Source organism: Chiloscyllium punctatum, chromosome 3, assembly GCF_047496795.1.
Source record: "Chiloscyllium punctatum isolate Juve2018m chromosome 3, sChiPun1.3, whole genome shotgun sequence".
NCBI classification, from domain to species: Eukaryota; Metazoa; Chordata; class Chondrichthyes; order Orectolobiformes; family Hemiscylliidae; genus Chiloscyllium; species Chiloscyllium punctatum.
This window is the reverse complement of record NC_092741.1, coordinates 106,240,948-106,262,010: the sequence shown is the minus strand read 5'-3', so window position 1 is coordinate 106,262,010 and position 21,063 is coordinate 106,240,948. Positions and strand designations below refer to the sequence as shown.

The window sequence follows — 21,063 nt, the reverse complement described above, 5'->3', positions numbered from 1 at the left end:
GCCACCACAATACATGAGCACCAACAAGCCATCAAAAGACTGTGCGCAGTTTTGGTCTCCTTGCTTAAGAAAGGATATACTGGCACTAGAAGGGGTATAGATGAAGTTCACTAAGTAGATTCCGGAGTTGGCTTATGAGAATAGACTGAGTAGACTGGGATTTTATTCATTGAAATTCAGAAGAATGAGGGGGAGTCTTATAGAAATATATATAGAATTATGAAGGGAATAGATAAGATAGAAGTAGAGAGGATGTTTCCACTGACAGGTGAAACTAGGACAAGAGTGCATAGTCTCAAGATTAGAGGGACAGAATTGAGAAGGAGCTTCTTCACCCCGAGAGTTGTAAATCTATGGAATTCCTTGCCCAGTGAAGTAGTTGACGCTACTTCAGTAAACGTTTTTAAAGCTAAGATAATTTTGAACAATAAAGGAATTAAAGGATATGGTGAGAGTGAGGGTAAGTGGATCTGAGTCCATGAAAAGATCAGCCGTGATCTTATTAAATGGCGGAGTAGGCTCAAAGGGCCAGACGGCCTACTCCTGCTCCTGTTTCTTATGTTCTTATGGCATGATTAATTATCACTGGTATCCATATACATAAATGAAGAGGGACACCAGTTTGACTGGGACAACATCCATCCTGGGATAGGCTAAACAAAGACATGCATGGGAATTCCTGGAGGCCTGGCATTCAAACCAAAGCTCCATTTAAAAAAACATATCAATTTGGACCCCATTGACCAACCTCTCAGAAACAGAACTGGAATATATATCAACCACCACAACATGCCAATACATACAAATACCAAGCAGGACAGAACACCCTACACTTGATCAGAGGCACTCTGATTATATTACCTAGTGTGGTGATGAAATGTCTGAGAACAATTCTATCAGCTCAGTGAGCAAACTTATAACCAGAGCAATGTACATTGAAGAAAATACATAAGTTTTATGTATTTGAGTTGGCTAAGCTCTCCTTTGTTCTTAAATAGTGAAAAATGTAGTAGAACACTATGTGATTTCCTTATTACTTGAGAAAAATGCCCAGTTAGAGCTTAGTCAGGTAAATCTTCAGATTTCTTAAACCACGGCAGCAATGTCCATATGAAGCAAACATATTGTAAAGCAAACTTTTCTTTTAAAAAAGACCCATCAACTTAACCAAAAATGTTCTTGTTTTGCTTGTCTGCAGGAAACAGTGCAGATCTCCGTTTGGTAAAAACCTACATTGAACTTGGTTTACCAGGAACCCAAATAGAGTTCCTTATGTCAGAGAGGAATCAGGTAAGCTAATTTTGTTTTCAAATCAATCATTAGTTGATCTCCCAGTGCAATGAATTTTTTTAGAGTTGAAATTCAGTAGATCAAGGTAATGGACTTGGTTTGTTCAAGTGAGTTGCATGTCTCACTGGCCGCGGGGCTTTGACTTAAATATTTAAATATCTCGCTCATTCAGCACAATGTTCACCTACAACTTCAAATCACTAAGAGTTGTTTTAATTTAGTAAGTATTCAGTTTGATGTAAAATATGCACCTTGGACCTGATGGGTCACAAGTCTATAGGTAATCAAAATACTTTTGGACTAATCAGAACTCTCTAAGGATGGATAAGTTTTATGTAATTTAATTGAAGCTTTTTGAGTAATTCACTGAGAATAAGTGAGTGGTAATTAAATTAGATTCTTGAAGTGTTAGAGGATCTTTTATATTATAGAGTCAAAGAGTCATAGAGTCATACAGCTTGGAAACAGACTCTTCGGTCCAACTAGTCCATGGTGACCATGTTCCCAAACCAAACCAAACCAGTCCCACTTGCCTGCGTTTGGCCCTTATCCCTAATCTTTCCTATCCTTATACCCATCCAAATGTCTTTTAAGTTTTATAAATGTTGTTTACTAAAGAAGTTGAAGGTCTGGTCAAGAGGAAGAAGAATGCTTATGTAAGAATGAGGCGTGAAGACTCATTTAGAGAGTAATAAGTTAGCCAGAAAAGATTTAAAGAGAGGGCTAAGAAGAGCCAGGAGGGGACATGAGCAGCTGTTGGCAGATAGGATCAAGAAAAGCCCTAAGGTCTTCTATAGGTATATCAAGAGTAAAAGAATAACTAAAGACTAGGGCCAATCAAAGACAGTAGTGGAAAGTTGTATGTGGAATCTGAGGACAAAGGGGAAGTGCTTAAATACTTTTCGTCATTGCAAAAGGGCAATGTTAGTGAGAACACAGAGATACAGGCTACTAGATTAGATAGGATTGCGGTTGACAAAGCAATCCAGAAGATCTGAAAATAGATAAGACCCCTGGGCCAGATGGGAGCTTTCCTTGGATTCTCTGGGAAGCCAGAGAGGACATTGCAGAGCCTTTGGTTTTGATCTTTATGACATAATTGTCGATAGGAGTAGTGCCAGAAGACTGAAAGATAGCGCATGTTTTTCCCTTGTTTAAAAAGGGGAGTCAGGATAACCCTGGTAATTATAGGCCAGTGAGCTTTACTTTGGTTGTGGGTAAGGTGTCGGAAAAGGTCATAAGAAAGAGCATTTATAATCATCTGGAAAGGAATAATTTGATTAGGGATAGCCAACATGGTTTTGTGACAGGTCGGTCGTGCTTCACTAACCTTATTGAGTTCTTCGAGAAGGTGACGAAACAGGTGGATGAAGGTAAAGCGGTTGATGTGGTGTATATGGTGTAAGGCATTTGATAAGATTCCACAAGATACGCAGAGAGTTGTGAATGCATGGAATGTGTTGCCAGCCAAGGTAGTGGAAACAAAGTCATTGGGGACATTTAAGCAACTGCTGGACATGCACATGGCTAGCAGTGAGTTGAGGGGTGTGTAGGTTTTTACTCTATTTTACATTAGGATTAAGTCTCGGCACAACATCATGGGCCTAAGGGCATGTTCTGTGCTGTACTTTTCTATGTCTATCTATGTACATAGACTACTGCACAAAATGTGGAGTTTCGGGATTGAAGGTGATTTAGTGGTTTGGATCAGAAATTGGCTAGCTGAAAAAAGACAGAAGGTGGTGGTTGATGGGAAATGTTCATCCTGGAGCTCATGTACCAGTGGTGTGCCGCAAGCATCTGTTTTGGGGCCACTGCTGTTTGTCATTTTTATAAATGATCTGAATGTGGACATAGAAGGGATGGGTTAGTAAATTTGTGGATTTATGGATCATGTTGTAAGCAGAATTGTGGATAGTGCTAAAGAATGTTGTTTGTTACAGAGGGACATATATAAGATTCAGAGCTGGGCTGAGAAATGGCAAATGGAGTTTAATGCAGAAAAGTGTGAGGTAGTTCACTTTGGAAGAAATAACAGGAATGCCGAGTACTGGGCTAATGGTAAAAGTCTTGGCAGTGTAGATGAACAGAGAGATCTTGGTGTCCAGGTACATAAATCCCTGCATGTTGCCAACTAGGTTGATAGGGTTTTTAAGCAGACATATGGTGTTTTGGCATTTATTGATAGGGGAATTGAGTTTTGGAGCCACGAGGTCATGCTTCAGCCGTAAAAGACACAGGTAAGCCCGCACCTGGAGTATTGCATACGGTTCTGGTGACCAAAGTATAGGAAAGACGTGGAAGCTTTGGAAAGGGTTCAGAGGAGATATACTCGGATGTTGCCTGGTATGAAAGGAAGGTCTTACGAGGAAAGACGGAGGGAACTGAGGCTGTTTTCGTTGAAGAGAAGAAGGTTGAGAGGTGACTTAATCGAGACGTGTAAGATAATCAGAGGGTTAGATAGGGTGGACAGTGAGACCCTTTTTCCTTGGGTGGTGAAGGCTAACACGAGGGAACATAGCTTTAAATTGAGGGGTGACAGATTTTGGACAGATATCGGGGTAGTCTCTTTACTCAGAGAATAGCAGGGGTGTGGAATGGCCTGTCTGCAACAGTGGTAGACTTGCCGATGTTAAGGGTATTTAAATGGACATTGGACATACATCTGGATAATAATGGAATGGTATAGGTTAGATGGGCATCAGATTAATTTCATAGGTCAGCACAACATCGAGGGCCAAGGGGCCTATACTGTGCTGTAACGTTCAGTGGTCTATGTACTTGAATTCACCACTTCTTCTGGCAGTTTATTGCACATACAAAATTCTCTCTGTGTAAAAGCAAAGTTGCCCCTCATGTCCTTTTAAATCTTCCTCCCCTCTCCTTAAAAATGTTCCACCTTGTTTTGAATTCCTCCATCGTCGGTAAAAGATCCTTGCTCTTCACCTGATCAATGCCCCTCACATTTTATAAACCTCCGTAAGGTCACCCCTCAACCTTTTATGCTCCAGTGAAAAAGGTCCAAGCTATCCAGTCGATCTTCATGACTCGAATCATCTATTACTGGCAACGTCCTAGTAAATCTTTTTCTAAATCCTCTCCAATTTAATAATATTTTTCCTATAGCAGGGCAACCAGAGCTAGACACAGTACTCCAGAATAGACCTCACCAACATCCAATATAATCTCAACACGATGTCCTAACTCCTATACTCAAAGATCTGAGCTATGAAGGTAAACGTGCTAAATGCTTTCTTAACCACCCTGTTTACATTTGACACACATTTTAAAGAATTATGTTCCTGAATCCCGATGTGTCTCTGTACTACACCACTACCAAGGGCCCTACCATTAATTGTATAAATCCTGCCCTTGTTTATTTTACCAAAATGCAATGCCATTTATCCAAAATAATCTCCATATGCCACTCCTCCACCCATTGACCCAATTGATAAAGATCTCTTTGTCATCTTAGATAACCTTCTTCAGTGTCCACTATACACCTCAATTTTAGAGTCATCCGCAAACTTACTAACCATGTCTCCTGAATTCTCAACCAAATCGTTTGTATAAATGATAAACAAAAGTAGACCCAGTACCAATCCTATGGAACATCACTGGTCACAGGCCTCCAGTCTGAGAAACAACCCTGCAGCATTACCCTATTCTCTGACCGTCAAGCCAATTTTGTATCCAATTGACGCTGTATCCCTGAATCCCATGTGCTCTAACATCACTACTTAGTCAACCGTGCAGAACCTTATCAAAGGCTTTGCTAAAGTCCACGTAAAACAAAGTATTTCACTCTGCTGTCATCAACTTTTTTGGTTACTTGCTCAAAAAACTCAAAGTTTAACTTGACTGTGTAATTGTAGCACAGAATATCATAGCCAGCCCAGCGTTTAGCCACTACACCATTCAAAAGAAAATAGTTTATTTCTGTCATCCTGTTCAGATATCAAGCACTCAAGCTAGCATGGGTTCTAAGAATTTAGATAAAGGTTTGATCCTTTTGGACATTCATCAACAGCTCAAAAAAGCAAAGTTTAATTGCGCAACTGAATGATTTCCAAACCACCTACCCTCTCCCATTAAAAACTAACTGAAAACTGAACATTCTGAAGACTGACTTTTTTTTTCTGTGCTCACAACAAGCATCTAGTGCTTTTAAAAACTGCTTTTCTCTTCTTCAGAGCTTTTCCCAATGATTTTGAATCCATGGCTTCCACATGCTAACTTACTCAGCAGGGAGAATCATTCCACTAAAATCATATTATGTCAAAAACCATAATCAGGTCACCTTAACTGTTTCAAAGACAATAGTGCTAATGGACCCAACAAAGCTCATTGAAATCCCTCATCCTTGGTAATCCCTCTGCATTCTAAGGACATCATTACTTGCTTGATATGTTGATATGTAGCACTCACTTGTTCATTACACACCAACTATGCCAAACAATTGATTTAGAAAGTTCTGTCATGATGTTCTGTCTTTAAATAGTCCAATTTTGGAGCTGAACAGTTTTCCAAGAGATGACTATAGTAATGTCGAGGGTTACAAATCCCTGCAATTCTCTTCACACCTCAATTCTACTCACAGTAAGAATGTCATTTTGTGGCTAGTTTCTGATTTATACATCTTCAATGTTTAGAGCAAAAACGTAACTACAAAAGCCTATTACATGCCTATTACAGTAATTTGATGGAGATATGGGGACAGTAGCAACATACACAGCAAATCCCCACAAAGGTAGGAAACAGCTCAAGATCATTGGGCGACTGGTATAGGAAAGAAACCGAGTGAGAGAGTCAGGGTCAGCTTTTACAATTAATTGTTACCTATATTGGCTTGGGGTACAACTGAAGTTAACTATTGAACATCTCTTGAACTCCCAATTCCACTGTCAGAACAAATTCTGGAAAATGTAACCACTGATCTCTGGACAAGAACTCCTGGGAACCGTGAAACAACTACAGTGAAACAGGATTTATCTATATCTCCTGAAGGAGACACTGTCACGTGAATCAAACAGTCCAGAAAACTATCATCATACCTAAAATGTACTTCTGTTTCAATACAAGGTACAGAGCTGTGCAAAGGGGATAGTGATAGGACTGACCGTAGCTTTTCTTGGACAAAGACGTGGACTTTGGGATAGGAGTGCAATTTTTAAAGCTTGTCTCATCTTTCCAATACAAGTCCAGCAAATAGTGACGCCAACTATCTCCATTGTAACATTTCCATGGTCATTACCTGTGGAATTAGCTTGTGATGTCCTTGGTAGCCCGGGACCAATCCTGTCTTTCCTGTGTACTATTTTAATTAGATTTAGATTAGATTCCCTACAGTGTGGAAACAGGCCGTTCAGCCCAACAAGTCCACACCGACTCTCCGAAGAGTAACCCACCCAGAGCCATTTCACTAATGCACCTAATACTGTGGGCAATTTAGCATGGCCAATTCACCTGACCTTCACACCTTTGGACTGTGGGTGGAAACCGGAGCACCCGGAGGAAACCCATGCAGACACGGGGAAAATGTGCAAACTCCACACAGGCTGAGGCTAGAATCGAACCTGAAACCCTGGTGCTGTGAGGCAGCAGTGCTAACCACTAAGCCACCATGCCGCCCTATGTCTGTAGAATACATAATTTGTGTTTTTGCAGCCCCATTATTTGAAAAGAATTGGAGTTAAGGAACTAAATAGATGTAAATTTCAGTCTAAATCATTAATACGTAACAAAAGCATCAAGTGACTCAGAAATGAACCTTATGAAACACCAATGGAATCTGCTTTTGAGGCTCTTAATTATCTGTTGACCATTTGTTTCTTGTCACTGAATTGATTTTGGATCCAACTTGTTACATTCACTTATGCAGCATGAGCCTGAAGTTTTCTTAACAGTCTGCAATGTGTCCTTGTCAAAAGCCTTACTAAAGGCATTTTATACTTATGTGAGGAATAAGAGAATGGTCAAAGAAAGAGTAGGGCCGATCAGGGATAGCCTAGGGAACTTGTGTGTGGAGTCTGAGGAGGTAGGGGAAGCCCTAAATGAGGTTTTTGCTTCGGTCTTTATGAAAGAAACAAACTTTGTAGTGAATGAAACCTTTGAAGAACAGGTGTGCATGCTGGAATGGATAGAGACAGAGGAAGCTGATGTGCTAAAAATTTTGTCAAACATTAAGATTGACAAGTCGCCAGGCCCGGACCGGATTTGTCCTCGGCTGCTTTGGGAAACAAGAAATGTGATTGCTTCACCACTTGCGAAGATCTTTGCATCCTCGCTCTCCCCTGGAGTCGTACCTGAGGACTGGAGAGAGGCAAATGTAATTCCTATCTTCAAGAAAGGAAATAGGGAAATCCCCGGCAATTACAGACCAGTATGTCTCACGTCTGTCGTCTGCAAGGTGTTAGAAAGGATTCTGAGGGATAGGATTTATGACCATCTGGAAGAGCATGGCTTGATTAAATGCAGTCAACACAGCTTTGTGAGGGGCAGGTCATGCCTCACAAACCTTATCGAGTTCTTTGAGGATGTGACTAGAAAGGTTGATGAGGATCGAGCTGTGGATGTGGTGTATATGGACTTCAGCAAGGCATTTGATAAGGTTCCCCATGGTAAACTCATTCAGAAGGCCAGGAGGAATGGGCTACAGGGGAACTTAGCTGTCTGGATACAGAATTGGCTGGCCAAAAGAAGACAGCGAGTGGTAGTAGAAGGAAAATATTCTGCCTGGAAGTCAGTGGTGAGTGGTGTTCCACAGGGCTCTGTCCTTGGGCCTCTTTTGTTTGTAATTTTTATTAATGACTTGGATGAGGGGATTGAAGGATGGGTCAGCAAGTTTGAAGACGACACAAAGGTTGGAGGTGTCGTTGACAGTTTAGAGGGCTGTTTTAGGCTGCAGCGGGACATTGACAGGATGCAGAGATGGGCTGAGAGGTGGCAGATGGAGTTCAACCTGGATAAATGCTAGGTGATGCATTTTGGAAGGTCGAATTTGAAAGCTGACTACAGGATTAAGGATAGGATTCTTGGCAGTGTGGAGGAACAGAGGGATCTTGGTTTGCAGGTACATAGATCCCTTAAAATGGCCACCCAAGTGGACAGGGTTGTTGAGAAAGCATATGGTGTTTTGGCTTTCATTAACAGGGGGATTGAGTTTAAGAGTCGTGAGATCTTGTTGCAGTTCTATAAAACTTTGGTTAGACCACACTTGGAATACTGTGCCCAGTTCTGGTCCCCTATTATAGGAAATATGTGGATGCTTTGGAGAGGGTTCAGAGGAGGTTTACCAGGATACTGCCTGGACTGGAGGGCTTATCTTATGAAGAGAGGTTGACTGAGCTCGGACTTTTTACATTAGAGAAAAGGAGGAGGAGAGGGGACCTAATTGAGGTATACAAGATAAAGAGAGGCATAGATAGAGTCGATAGCCAGAGACTATTTCCCAGGGCAGAAATGGCTAACATGAGGCGTCATGGTTTTAAGCTGGTTGGAGGAAAATATAGAGGGGATGTCAGAGGCGGGTCCTTTACACAGAGAGTTCCGAGAGCATGGAATGCGTTGCCAGCAGCAGTTGTGGAAGCAAGGTCATTGGGGACATTTAAGAGACTGCTGGACATGCATATGGTCACAGAAATTTGAGGGTGCATACATGAGGATCAATGGTCGGCACAACATCGTGGGCTGAAGGGCCTGTTCTATGCTGTACTGCTCTATGTTCTATGTAAACTCCACTTAGACAACATCCATTGCACTGCCCTCACCATTCCTCAGGCTTACTTCCTTAAAAAAAATTGACTTCATCAGATATGATCTTGCCTTAATAAAACAATGCTATTCTTAATTCCTCTTATTTGAAAATTCCTCTAATTTTCAAATAGCAGTTACATCTCGTTAAACAGTTCCCCTTCATCTACATTCCAGGATTTAGACTGCTGAACTTCCATTTCACTCCCTGTATGGCAAGTATGTCTTTCCTTGAGGCAGGGGACTAGACTGCATTCAATTTTCCAGGTGCTGTTAGAATTTTAAAAAAAACGTATTCCAAAAATCAGGAGTCCAGCATGTTAAGTACGAAGATCAACTGTGTTAGAGCTAACAGACATTTTCTCAAAATATTTGTGATGGGGAATTGGAGATTATGAAATTATGCATCGATTTAATCTGTCGGAATGACTGTACCAGAATATTAAGCACATTCAGGAAGTCATTACATACGGAATTGATGTGAAATCTGCAACATGAAAGTTTTGAATTAGGAACACCATTCACCCAAATTTACCCATCAATCCTGAATACTGCATCGATATGATGCTTAAATCAGGTTGTAGATTTGCTCGCTGAGCTGGTTGATTTGTTCTCAGATGTTCAGTCACCATGCTAGGTAACATCATCAGTGAGCCTCCAATAAAGTGCTAGTGTTCTGTCCAGCTTGCTATTTGTGTGTCTTGGTCCGTTGTGGTGGATGATATTACTTCAGATTCTGTTTCTAAGAGGTTGGTAAATGGGGTCCAAACCGATATGTTTGTTAATGGAGTTATTGGTTTGAATGCCAGGCCTCTAGGAATTCCCGTGCATGCCTTTGTTTAGCATGTCCCAGGATGGATGTATTGTCCCAGTCAAGCTGGTATCCCTCTTCATCTGTATGTAAGGGTACTAGTGATAGTTGGTCATGTCGTTTGGTGGCTAAATGGTGCTCGTGTCATAGAGTCAAAGAGATGTACAGCACAGAAACAGATCCTTTGGTCCAACTCATCCAGGCTGACCAGATATTCCAACTTAATCTAATCCAATTTGTCAGCACTTGGCCCATATCCATCTAAATCCTTCCTATTCATATACCCATCCAGATGCCTTTTAAATGCTGTAATTACACCTGCCTGCACCACTCTCTCTGGCAGCTCATTCCATACACACACCACCCTCTGCATGAAAATGATGCCCCTTAGGTCTCTTTTATATCTTTCCTCTCTCACCCTGAACCAATGCCCTCTAGTTCTGGACTCTCCAACCCCAGGGAAAAGACCTTCTCTATTTATCCTATCCATGCCCCTCATGAGTTTATAAATCTCTATAAGGTCACCCCTCAGCCTACAATGCTTCAGAAAAAACAGCACCAGCCTGTTCAGCCTCTCCTCATAGCTCAAATCCTCCAACCCTGGCAACATTTTGTAAATCTTTTCTGAACCTTTTCAAGTTTCAGAACATCCTTCTGATAGGAAGGAAACCGGAATTGCATGCAGTGTTCCAATCAGGGTCTCACCAATGTCCTGGGCAGCCGCCACATGACCTCCCGACTCCTATACTCAATACTGTGACCAATAAAGGAAAGCATACCAAAAGTTGCCTTCACTATCGTCTCTAACTAAACTCTACTTTCAAGGAACTATGAACCTGCACTCCAACGTCTCTTTGTTCACAACACTCCCTAGGACCTTACCATTAAGTGTATAAGTCCTGATTTGCTTTTCCAAAATGCAGCACCTTGCATTTATCTAAATTAAACTCCATCTGCCACTCCTCAACCCATTGGGCCATCTGATCAAGATCCCACTCTACTCTGAGGTAACCTTCTTTACTGTTCATTACACCACCAATTTTGGTGTCATCTACAAACTTACTAACTATATCTCCTATGTTCACATCCAAATCGTTTATACAAATTCCGAGAAGTAGTGGACCCAGCACTGATATTTGTGGCACACCACTGATCACAGGCCTCCAGTCTGAAAAGCAATCCACCACCGCCACCCTCTGTCTTCTACCTTCGAGCCAGTTCTGTATCCCAATGTTAAAAATCACACAATACCAGGTTATAGTCCAACAGGTTTATTTCAAAGCACTAACCTTTGAAGCTGTTGTGTTGTGGAATAGGATCATAAGAAACAGAATTTATAGCAAAAATTTATAGTCTGATTTATAGCAAAAATTAATAGCAGACTTTATAGTCTGGTCATCATCTTGGAGATGACGACCAGACTTCTCCAGCCCCTAGACATCACAGTAGCCCACAAACCTACCACCACACTGAAACAGCTCCTGATGAATTTAAAGGACCCCGTACCAACAGCCAGCAGAACGAACATCATGTATAAAATACCCTGCAAGGACTGCAACAAACATTACATTGGACAGATGGGCAGGAAATTTGCCACCAGGATACATGAGCATCAACTGGCCACCAGAAGACATGTAGGAGAAAGTGAGGACTGCAGATGCTGGAGATCAGAGCTGAAAATGTGTTGCTGGAAAAGCGCAGCAGGTCAGGCAGCATCCAAGGAGCAGGAGAATCGATGTTTCGGGCATGAGCCCTTCTTCAGGAATGTGGGAACTATCATTAGTATTCATACAACCAGATGAAGAGGGACACCAGTTCAAATGGGACAATACATCCATTCTGGGACAGGCTAAACAAAGACACGCACAGGAATTCCTGGAGGCCTGGCATTCAAACCAGAACTTCATTAACAAACATATCAGTTTGGATCCCATTTACCAACCTCTCAGAAAAAGAACCAGAAATGCTATCACCCATCACCACATACCAAGGCACACAAATAGCAAGTGGGAAAGAACACCAGTGCTTTATTGGAGGCTCACTAATGATGTTACCTAGCATGGTGACAAAACGATTAAGAACAAATCTAACAGCTAAGCGAGCAAACTTAAAACCTGAGCTTCAAATCTTCTCTAAAATCGCAAATGCTTTTTAAATACTTTGACTCTGGTGTTATTAATTGGAATCTGTTTCTTGAGTTTTTTTTAATATATGAAAATGAAGTTCCAGAAAATCCTAAATGTAACTTGTACCAATTTAGAGCTTAGGCCCCTCTTTTTCTTCAATTTAATCTAAAGGGATATTGGAAGTTTGTTTTCTTAGTTTTATTTAATGTTACATACATCTCAAAGGTTAGCTCTTGGACAAACTTTGTGCACGCACCAAAGACTTTAATATTTATTTTGTCTTTCTTTAATCCGATATGGATACAGCACTCAAGGTCTAGTCTCACCAGACCACAGCAACCTAAACACATTTTGATCTGATCCATACTGGCCATCCAGCTAATTTAGCCATTCCTGATCAAAGTTGTAGTGGCATCACACTTTTGTATGCTCAGTCTATACATATGAATAGTGATGGTAAAGGCCCCAAAGTATTTCTTTACATGGCTGACCAAATTTGCTGCCCCTAACCTCTTCAATCTTCAAATGTCAGAAGGACTTAGAAGTTTTACTATCTTATGAATATACTTGAAGCAGCCATCAAATCCTGGTGAGCCCAGAATTTCTGTCTCAGGCAGGGGTATGCTCCACCCACTCTGCTTCCAAATCTTCCACGATTTTGGTACAGACTGTAAAATATGTGGATATAAAATAAAATTATACTCAAGTCAAATATTTAGCTCCAGACAGATAGTGGAAGAGAGGGACACTTTGTGTCATGAGGCACAGGAGACTTCCACTAAGTATCGCTTAAACGCAAAAGGAATTAGCTATCTTTACATAAATATACTTGTCAAATATGGTGAGAATACTGAGTGTTGATTTTGTAATGTATGCTGTTACTTAGTAGGTGGAATGTGTCATATCAGACCTATGTATTCTGTGACTTTTCTCACTGGTCATATCAAACACATGCATTTTTAAGTTCCTCCTAGAAAATTAGCCAAGAAAACAAAATATTAGAACATAAGAATGTAATAAATGGAAGCAAGAATAGGCCATCTGGCCCATCAGGCTACATCGAACAGTCCATCTTCCGTCATTTTACCGGCACCACTCCCCACCTCTTCCTCCGCTACATTGGTGCCAGCGAGGAGGTTGAACTTCACCAGGACATTCCACCCAGACCTTAAATTCACGTGGGCCATCTCTGACACCTCCCTCTCTTTCCTGGACCCATCTGTCTCCATCAATGATGGCCGACTTAACACTGACATTTTTTTACAAACCCACCAACTCCCACAGCTACCTGGATTACACCTCTTCCCACCCTACCTCCTGCAAAAATGCTATCTCGTATTCCCAATTTCTCCACCTCCGCCGCATCTGCTCCCAGGAGGACCAGTTCCACCACAGAACACACCAGATAGCCTCCTTCTTTAAAGACCATAAATTCCCTTCCCACATGGTTTAAGGTGCCCTCCAACGCATCTCATTCATGTCCTACACCTCTGCCCTCAAACTCCACCCTTCCAACCAGAACAAGAACAGAACACCCCGATCCTCACCTTCCACCCAACCAACCTCCGCATAAACGGCATCATCAGCCGACATTTCCACCACCTACAAACGGACCCCACCACCATATTTCCATCCCCACCCCTATCCGTGACTACCTGGTCAGGTCCACGCCCCCAATAACCCACACATCCCTCCTTGCACCCTCCCCTGCCACACAGGAATTGCAAAACCTGCGCCTACACCTCTTTCCCACCCACCCCCTCTCCTCCATCCAAAACCGCAAAGGAGCCTTCCACATCCATCAAAGCTTCACCTGCACATCCACCAATGTCATTTCTTGTATCCTGATACAGTCTCCTTTATAGTGGGGAGGCTGGATGTTTCCTCGCAGAGCATTTTAGGGAACATCTCTGGGACACCCTGACTAATCAACCCCACCACCCCATGGCCGAACATTTCAACTCCCCTTCCCACTCTGCCAAGGACATGCAAGTCCTGGGCCTCCTCCATCGCCACTCCCTCACCACTCAACGACTGGAGGAAAAACACCTCAGCTTCCACCTCGGAACACTTCAACCCCAGGGCATTATTGTGGACTTCACCAGTTTCTTCTTTTCCCTTCCTCCACCTTACCCCAGTTTCAACCTGCTAACTCAGCACCATTCTCATGACCTGTCCTACCTGCCAATCTTCCTTCCCACCTATCCGCTCCACCCTCCTCTCTGACCTATCATCTTCATCTCCACCTCCATCCACCTATTGTACTCTTAGCTACCTTCTCCCCAGCCCCACCCCCCCTCCCATTTATCTTTCCACCCTGGAGGCCCCCTGCCTCATTCCTTATTAAGGGCTTTTGCCCGAAACGTCAATTGTCCTGCTTCTCAGATACTGCCTGACCTGCTATGCTTTTCCAGCACCATGCTAATCTTGACTCATCACCAGCATCTGAAGTCCTCACTTTTGCACAGAGGGATCTTGGAGTCCATGTACATAGATCCCTGAAAGTTGGCCCCAGTTGATAGTGCTGCTAAGATGTGTTAGATTTTATTAGGAGAGGGATTGAGTCTGGAGCCATAATGTCATGCTGCAACTATATAAAACGCTAGTGCGGCCGCACTTGGAATATTGTGTATAATGGCGGCCCCATTACAGGAAGGATGTGAAATATTGGAAAAGGTGCAGAGGAGATTAACAGGATATTGTTGCCTGGTCTGGAGAGAAGGTCTTATGAGGAAAGGCTGAGAGACTTGGGTCTGTTCTCATTGGAAAGAAGAAGTCTAAGAGGGGTTTTGATAGAAACATACAAGATGGTCAGAGTATTAGATAGAGTGGACAGTGAGAGTCTTTTTCCTAAGATAATGACGTCAACTTGTACGAGGAGGCATAGCTACAAATTGAGGGGCGACAGATTTAAGACAGATGTCAGAGGCAGCTTCTTTACTCAGAGTGTGGTAAGGGTGTAGAATATCCTGCCTGCGAATGTAGTTAACTCAGTCACATTAGTGAGATTTAAACAATCCTTGGGATAAGCATATGGATGATGATGATGGGATAGTGTAGGGGGATGGGTTTAGATTAGTTCACAGGTAGGTGCAACATTGAGGACCGAAGGGCCTGTTCTGCTCTGTATTGTTCCATGTTCAATGTTGTTGTGATTTCCACCATCAACTGTCCTTCATTTTGCTGAACATTGTAACAAAGGCATTTCTCTAAACGTTTTGGCCAAATCTGAAAATATAGTGTATGTGTTGAATATTTATCATCTTTTCCATAGAATGACACATTTGCAGACTTTGAATCCATGACAGATCGACTTTTGGATGAGATAATACAGTACATTCAAATTTACAACCTTACAGTTTCCAAAATCAGGTAAGCTGACAAGAAATACAAGACTTCTGAAGAAGAGTCATACTAAACTCAATTCCACTCTTCACAGATGCTGCCAACTCTATTGAGTTTCTCCAGCATTTTTTTGATTTTATGTCATACTTCTAACATCTGCAGTGTTTTATTTCATAAGAAATACAGGTAGATATTTTTATCAATATTTTCAAGAGAGATGTATTTAAACTATCAATTTTTCATGGTCTGAAAGATTTCCAAACGATCTGAAAGTTATTGTGTTGTTTTCAAGTTCTCTTTGCACATTCAGTATATCACATCCTGATATTAATTCAGGAAGAATCACTGAATTAATATCCTGCTATAGCCACTATCATCCTGCAGTCTGAAACACTCAAGTCCTCCTGCCTTGCCACCTCCTTCCTGTTTTTACAACATCCTTAAAGCCTTGAGGTTTAGAGTCATAAAGATATACAGCATGGGAACAGACTGTTTGGTCCAATTCATCCTTGCCAACCAGTTATCCAAAATTAATCTTGTCCCATTTTGCCAGCACATGGCCCATAACCCCCTAAACCCTTCCTATTCATATACCCATCCAGATGCCTTTCAAATGTTGTAATTGTACCAGCCTCCACTGTTTCCTCTGGCAACCCATTCCATAGACGCACCACCCTCTGCACGAAAAAGTTGCCCCTGAGATCCCATTTAATTCTTGCCCCTTTCACCTTAAATCTATGCCCTCTAGTTTTGGACTCAACCCCCCCCCCCCACGCTGGGGAAAAAACCTTGCCGTTTACATGTTCAATGCCTCTCTTTATTTTACAAACCTCTGTAAGGTCACTCCTGAGTCTCCAATGCTCTAGAGGATATCTCCCCATTCAATTCAGCTTTTCCCTATATTTCAAGTCCTCCAAACTTGGCAACATCCATGTAAATCTTTTCTGAACCCTTTCAAGTTTCACAACATCCTTCCTATAGCAGGAAGACCAGAATTATATGCAATACGTCAACAGCGAGTTTTGAGAAGATTTGTAGCTCAGGTTGAAGTTTTGGATGTAAGTTTGCTTACTGAGCTGCAAGGTTCATTTCCAGACGTTTTGTTACCCTACTAGGTAACATCTTCAGTGGGCCTCAGGTGAAGCAATGCTGAAAATTCCTGCTCTCTATTTATATGTTTGGGTTTCTTTGGGATGTAATTTCCTGTGGTGAAGTCACTTCCTATTCCTTTTCTCAGAGGGTGGTAGATGGGGTCTAACTCGATGTGTTTCTTGATAGAGTTCTGGTTGGAATACCATCCTTCTAGGAATTCTCACGCGTGTCTTTGTTTGGCTTGTCCTAGAATGGATGTGTTGTACCAGTCGAAGTGGTGTCCTTCCTCATCCATATGTGAGGATACTTTGTGGCTAGTTGATGTTCATGTATCCTGGTGGCTAATTTTCTGCCTTTGTCTAATGTAGTGTTTGTTACGGTCCTTGCACAGTATTTTGTAAATGACATTAGTTTTGCTCATCTGGATAGGGTCTTTCAAGTTCATTGCTGCTGTTTTAGTGTGTTGGTGGGTTTGTGGGCTACCATGATGCCTCAACCTGAGCTACAAATCTTCTCAAAATTCGCTAAGACCTATGGGCACATTATGCTAAAACTGGCCTGAAAATGGGAAATGAATGCCATCTGACAGAGTGCTACCCACGAATAACTGTACTTCCTGTATGATTGCCAAGGGAAACAGGTACTACCTAAACGTCTTCAATACAAACATCCCCTTATCACCCCACTAGCCATAAGAATAGCAGAGCAAAACGGCCACAGAATGCTTAGAGAAATGATTAATGGTGCCCACAACAGACTCCGTAAATACAACCAGGAAATTTTGCATCAAAAATCTTCACTCAGTCATACAACTGGATAGCCACAGTACAACAAGCCATAGATATTAGACAGTGACAAACACAAAACATGAAAAAACTAGACCTATAGAAAAAAACTAGACAAACTTACATAAAGTAACAAAACTGACAACACAGAAGCATGGATAAAATCTTATCTGACTGACCCTTAACAGACACTGAAAAGTAAGGCTACAGGGCGGTGGGGTTGATTGGTGCAGGTGTCCCATAGAGGTTCCCTAAAGCGCACAGCGAGAAGGCGTCCAGTCTTCCCAATATAATGGAGACCGCATTGGGAACATTTTAACACCCCCTTCCCACTCTTCTGAGTGTATGCAAGTCCTGGGCCTCCTCCACTGCCTCTCCCTCATCGCCCGAAGCCTGGAGGGAGACGCCTCATCTTCCACCTCGGAACACTTCAACCCCAGGGCATCAATATGGACTTCACCAGTTTCCTCATTACCCCTTCCCTCCCCCCCCCCACCCCCCTCTCTCCCCCTCTTCCCCACCTCCACCCCCTCTCCCCTCCCCCCTCCCCCTCTCCCCCTCTCCCCCCCCATCCCTCCCACCCCGCCCCCACCCCCCACACCTTCGCTATCCTGTCTACCTTTGATAATCCAGTTCATTTTATTTCTGCTATTTCGTGTAGCCTTTTTACTTCTGCATTTTGCGTGGCTTTGGCTTGTTCCCTTTTAATCTCAGTTTTGAAGGCTGATGAAGTGTTTTGAGCTGGCAAGCACTTAACAGCTACTTTGTAAGGAATTCCTTCCAGTCATTTGCAAAAGTCAGCTGTCCTACTTTGATATAAACAGTCCTGTCACTCAGGAGTTTGCAAGTAGAAAACAACACAGGAAGTTAATTACTTGTGGCCATACACCTAAAAAGTATAGTTCATCCAAATATTGTATTTTTGTAACAATACACACATTATTTTCTAAATTGACTTAATTAAAAACATTGGCAACATTTAACTTCTTAAAAATGTTTGCTATTTGATTTTTTAATCATCCTATTTTTGATGAAAATGATGTATAAAAAATAGTAACAGAAGGAGGCTGTTTGACCCCTTGAGCCAGCTCCATCATTTAATAGGATCATGGCTACTCTGCCTTTTCCCCAGAATCCTGATCGCCCCAACTGATCAAGAATCTATCTATCTCATGCTTAAAGGGACACAAGGACTCTGACCCCAGCACTCTGTGGCAAGGACTTCCAAAGATTCTCAACTCTCTGAGAGGAGAAATTCCTTTTCATCTCAATCTTAAATTTGTGTCTCTTTATTCCAAGACTAAGCCTTTGGTCCTAGACTCTCCCATGAGTGGAAACATCCTCTCAGCATTTACCCTGCCAAGCCCCTTAATAGTCCAATATGCTTCGATAAGATCACTTCTCATTTTTCTAACCTTCAGTGAGTAGTCGTAACCTGCTTAGCCTTTGCTCATAAGACAATACCTCCACACGAAAGATCATTGTAGTGAACCTTATCTGGCATGTATCGATGAAATAATATCTTTCCTTAAATAAAGAGACCAAAGTACTGCTCACAGTAGTGCAGATATGGTCTCACTAAGTCCCTATTCTTGTACTTCAACCCCCTTGACAAAAGGACCAACATTTCATTAGCCTTCCTGATTACCTTATGAATCTGTGTGTTAGCTTTGTGTGTTTTGAACACAAGTACCCCCAAGTCACTGTCTGTTGCAACTTCCTGTAGTGTTTCTCCATTAAATAATACGCTTGTTCTTTTGCTCTTCCTTCCAAAATAAACAACCTCATCTTTTTCCATATTACTACATTTCCCAATTTTTTGCACAGCAACTTAACCTAACAGTATTTGTCTTCAAACTTTGTACACCCTCACACAACTTGCTTTGCCACTTTATTTTTTGTCATGTGCAGATTTAGATACAGTCCATTCACTTCCTTCAAGTCACCTGGTGAAGGGGCAGCATTCCGAAAGCTTGTGATCTCAAATAAACTTGTTGGACTATAATCTGGTGTCATGTGACTTCTGACCATCCTCCACGTCATTAGTATATATTGCATATGGTTGAGGTCCCAACATTGATATCTGTGGAATCCCTCTGAAGAAGAACCCCTTATTTCCATTCACTGTTTCCATGCCCATTAACCAATTGTCTACCCACACCAATTTACTGTCTCTAACACCATAGGTTCTGATGACTATGTCAATTGTTTTTCTCTTCCCTGAGTATAGTGGTGAATGTAGACTTTAATTCTCCTCTTTGTTTCCAGGTAATTTGGATGCTATTTTACATGTGGCCAAAAGTATTTTATGATAGCAAACTGCACTTGCTGAAAATTATTTCAATTTTATACACTGATACTTTGAATTGACTTTTTAGAAACATTTGAAATGTCATTGCATATTGAGAAAATGCTCTATGCTAGTGTAAATACTGTGTACATGCTTATTTATTTCCAGTATCTGTTTCCTGACATTATTGTTCATAATCAATTGAGCATAAATCAGCAATACAAATAACATGCATTTCAAAGTTTTGCATTCAGTCTGATGCACTGTACTGGTGGGAAAGCAATGTCAAATATCTTGCTTATCAAGGATAGAAATGTTTCTTTTATTGTTGGCCCAGAAATTTGAACTAAAAAGAGAAATTCTGGAAATACTCAACATCAAAGTGTTTGAAGGGGAAAACAAATTACAGGCCTATGGGGAAATGTGGGAGAATATTAATAACCTAAGTATTCTATGAGAGTTGGCACACACACAGTTGATGTAGCATTCTGTGCTGCATCTTCTGTGAATTCCATAAATAGACTTTTCAAAAAGTATTGTAAGCTTTGACATGCATGCCACCTCTGTCGTGATACTTTTTATAGAGCATTTCAATTTCAAAACCCTGTGAAACCTTTTGACAAGACCTTCAAAATCACTGGTGCTAGTATCGTACAAAACATAGAAGTTAAGTAAAGTTTCAATTATTAGTATGATTAGCACTGCTTAATCTCAGGTGCCATTTTTGAATCAAAAGCAGCTTTGAGCATAAGGAAATCATCAAATCTTTACCATACTCCCTTCAGGCAAAACTGGACTTCACTTTTGTGTTGCACATTTTGCAATAATGTAAAGCCAAATTGGTTTACTTCACACAAAAGATATTCAACTTTGTCGAAAGTGTGGTGCTGGAAAAGCACAACAGGTCAGGCAGCATCCGAGGAGCAGGAGAATCAACGTTTCAGGGCTTTTGTCCGAAACGTCAATTCTCCTGCTCCTCAGATGCTGCCTGACCTGCTGTGCTTTTCTAGCACCACACTTTCGACTCTGATCTCCAGCATCTGCAGTCCTCACTTTTTCCATATTCAACTTTGTGTCAACTCATTCAAATGAAATTCCCTCGATGATCAACTTCCAACTCACTGCAAATTATTTGTGTGAATCTTTAAGTAATATTTAAGCAATGCACTCATCATCAGTGTGAATTAAACCATTCCAGATATGCTCGGATAATGTATTGCAATAGAAATGAGAGTTTACACTGAGCTGATAGCCAGGGCCATTTGGCAAAACTGGCAAATATTAAGCAGAAATTAATTTTCACTTCATGAAAGATGATGTGTAGAATTGTGTTTCGAATTGCATCTAATTCTCTTTCTCTTTTTCGTTAACAGTTTCATAGGGCACTCTTTAGGTAACTTGATTATTCGATCTGTTCTCACAAGACAAAGATTTAAATTTTACTTGAACAGGCTGCACACTTTCCTTTCATTGTCTGGGCCTCACCTGGGGACATTATATAACAGTAGTACACTCGTTAATACAGGTAAGTAAAATTCTGTTGATGTATCGTAGCTATAGAACAACCAAAAG

At 41.5% G+C, this 21,063-nt stretch overlaps 1 protein-coding gene across 6 annotated transcripts in view; it reads left to right on the top strand.

Moving 5' to 3' along the window:
• fam135a (family with sequence similarity 135 member A) overlaps window positions 1–21,063 on the top strand; it is a 306,374-nt gene that overhangs the window by 267,802 nt on the left and 17,509 nt on the right. For all 6 annotated transcript variants that reach the window (XM_072557991.1, XM_072557972.1, XM_072557981.1 and 3 more), the window contains 3 exons: window positions 1,199–1,290; window positions 15,254–15,351; window positions 20,865–21,016. In XM_072557991.1, the coding sequence (XP_072414092.1) occupies window positions 1,199–1,290; window positions 15,254–15,351; window positions 20,865–21,016 (342 nt within the window). The remainder of the gene's footprint in view (window positions 1–1,198; window positions 1,291–15,253; window positions 15,352–20,864; window positions 21,017–21,063) is intronic.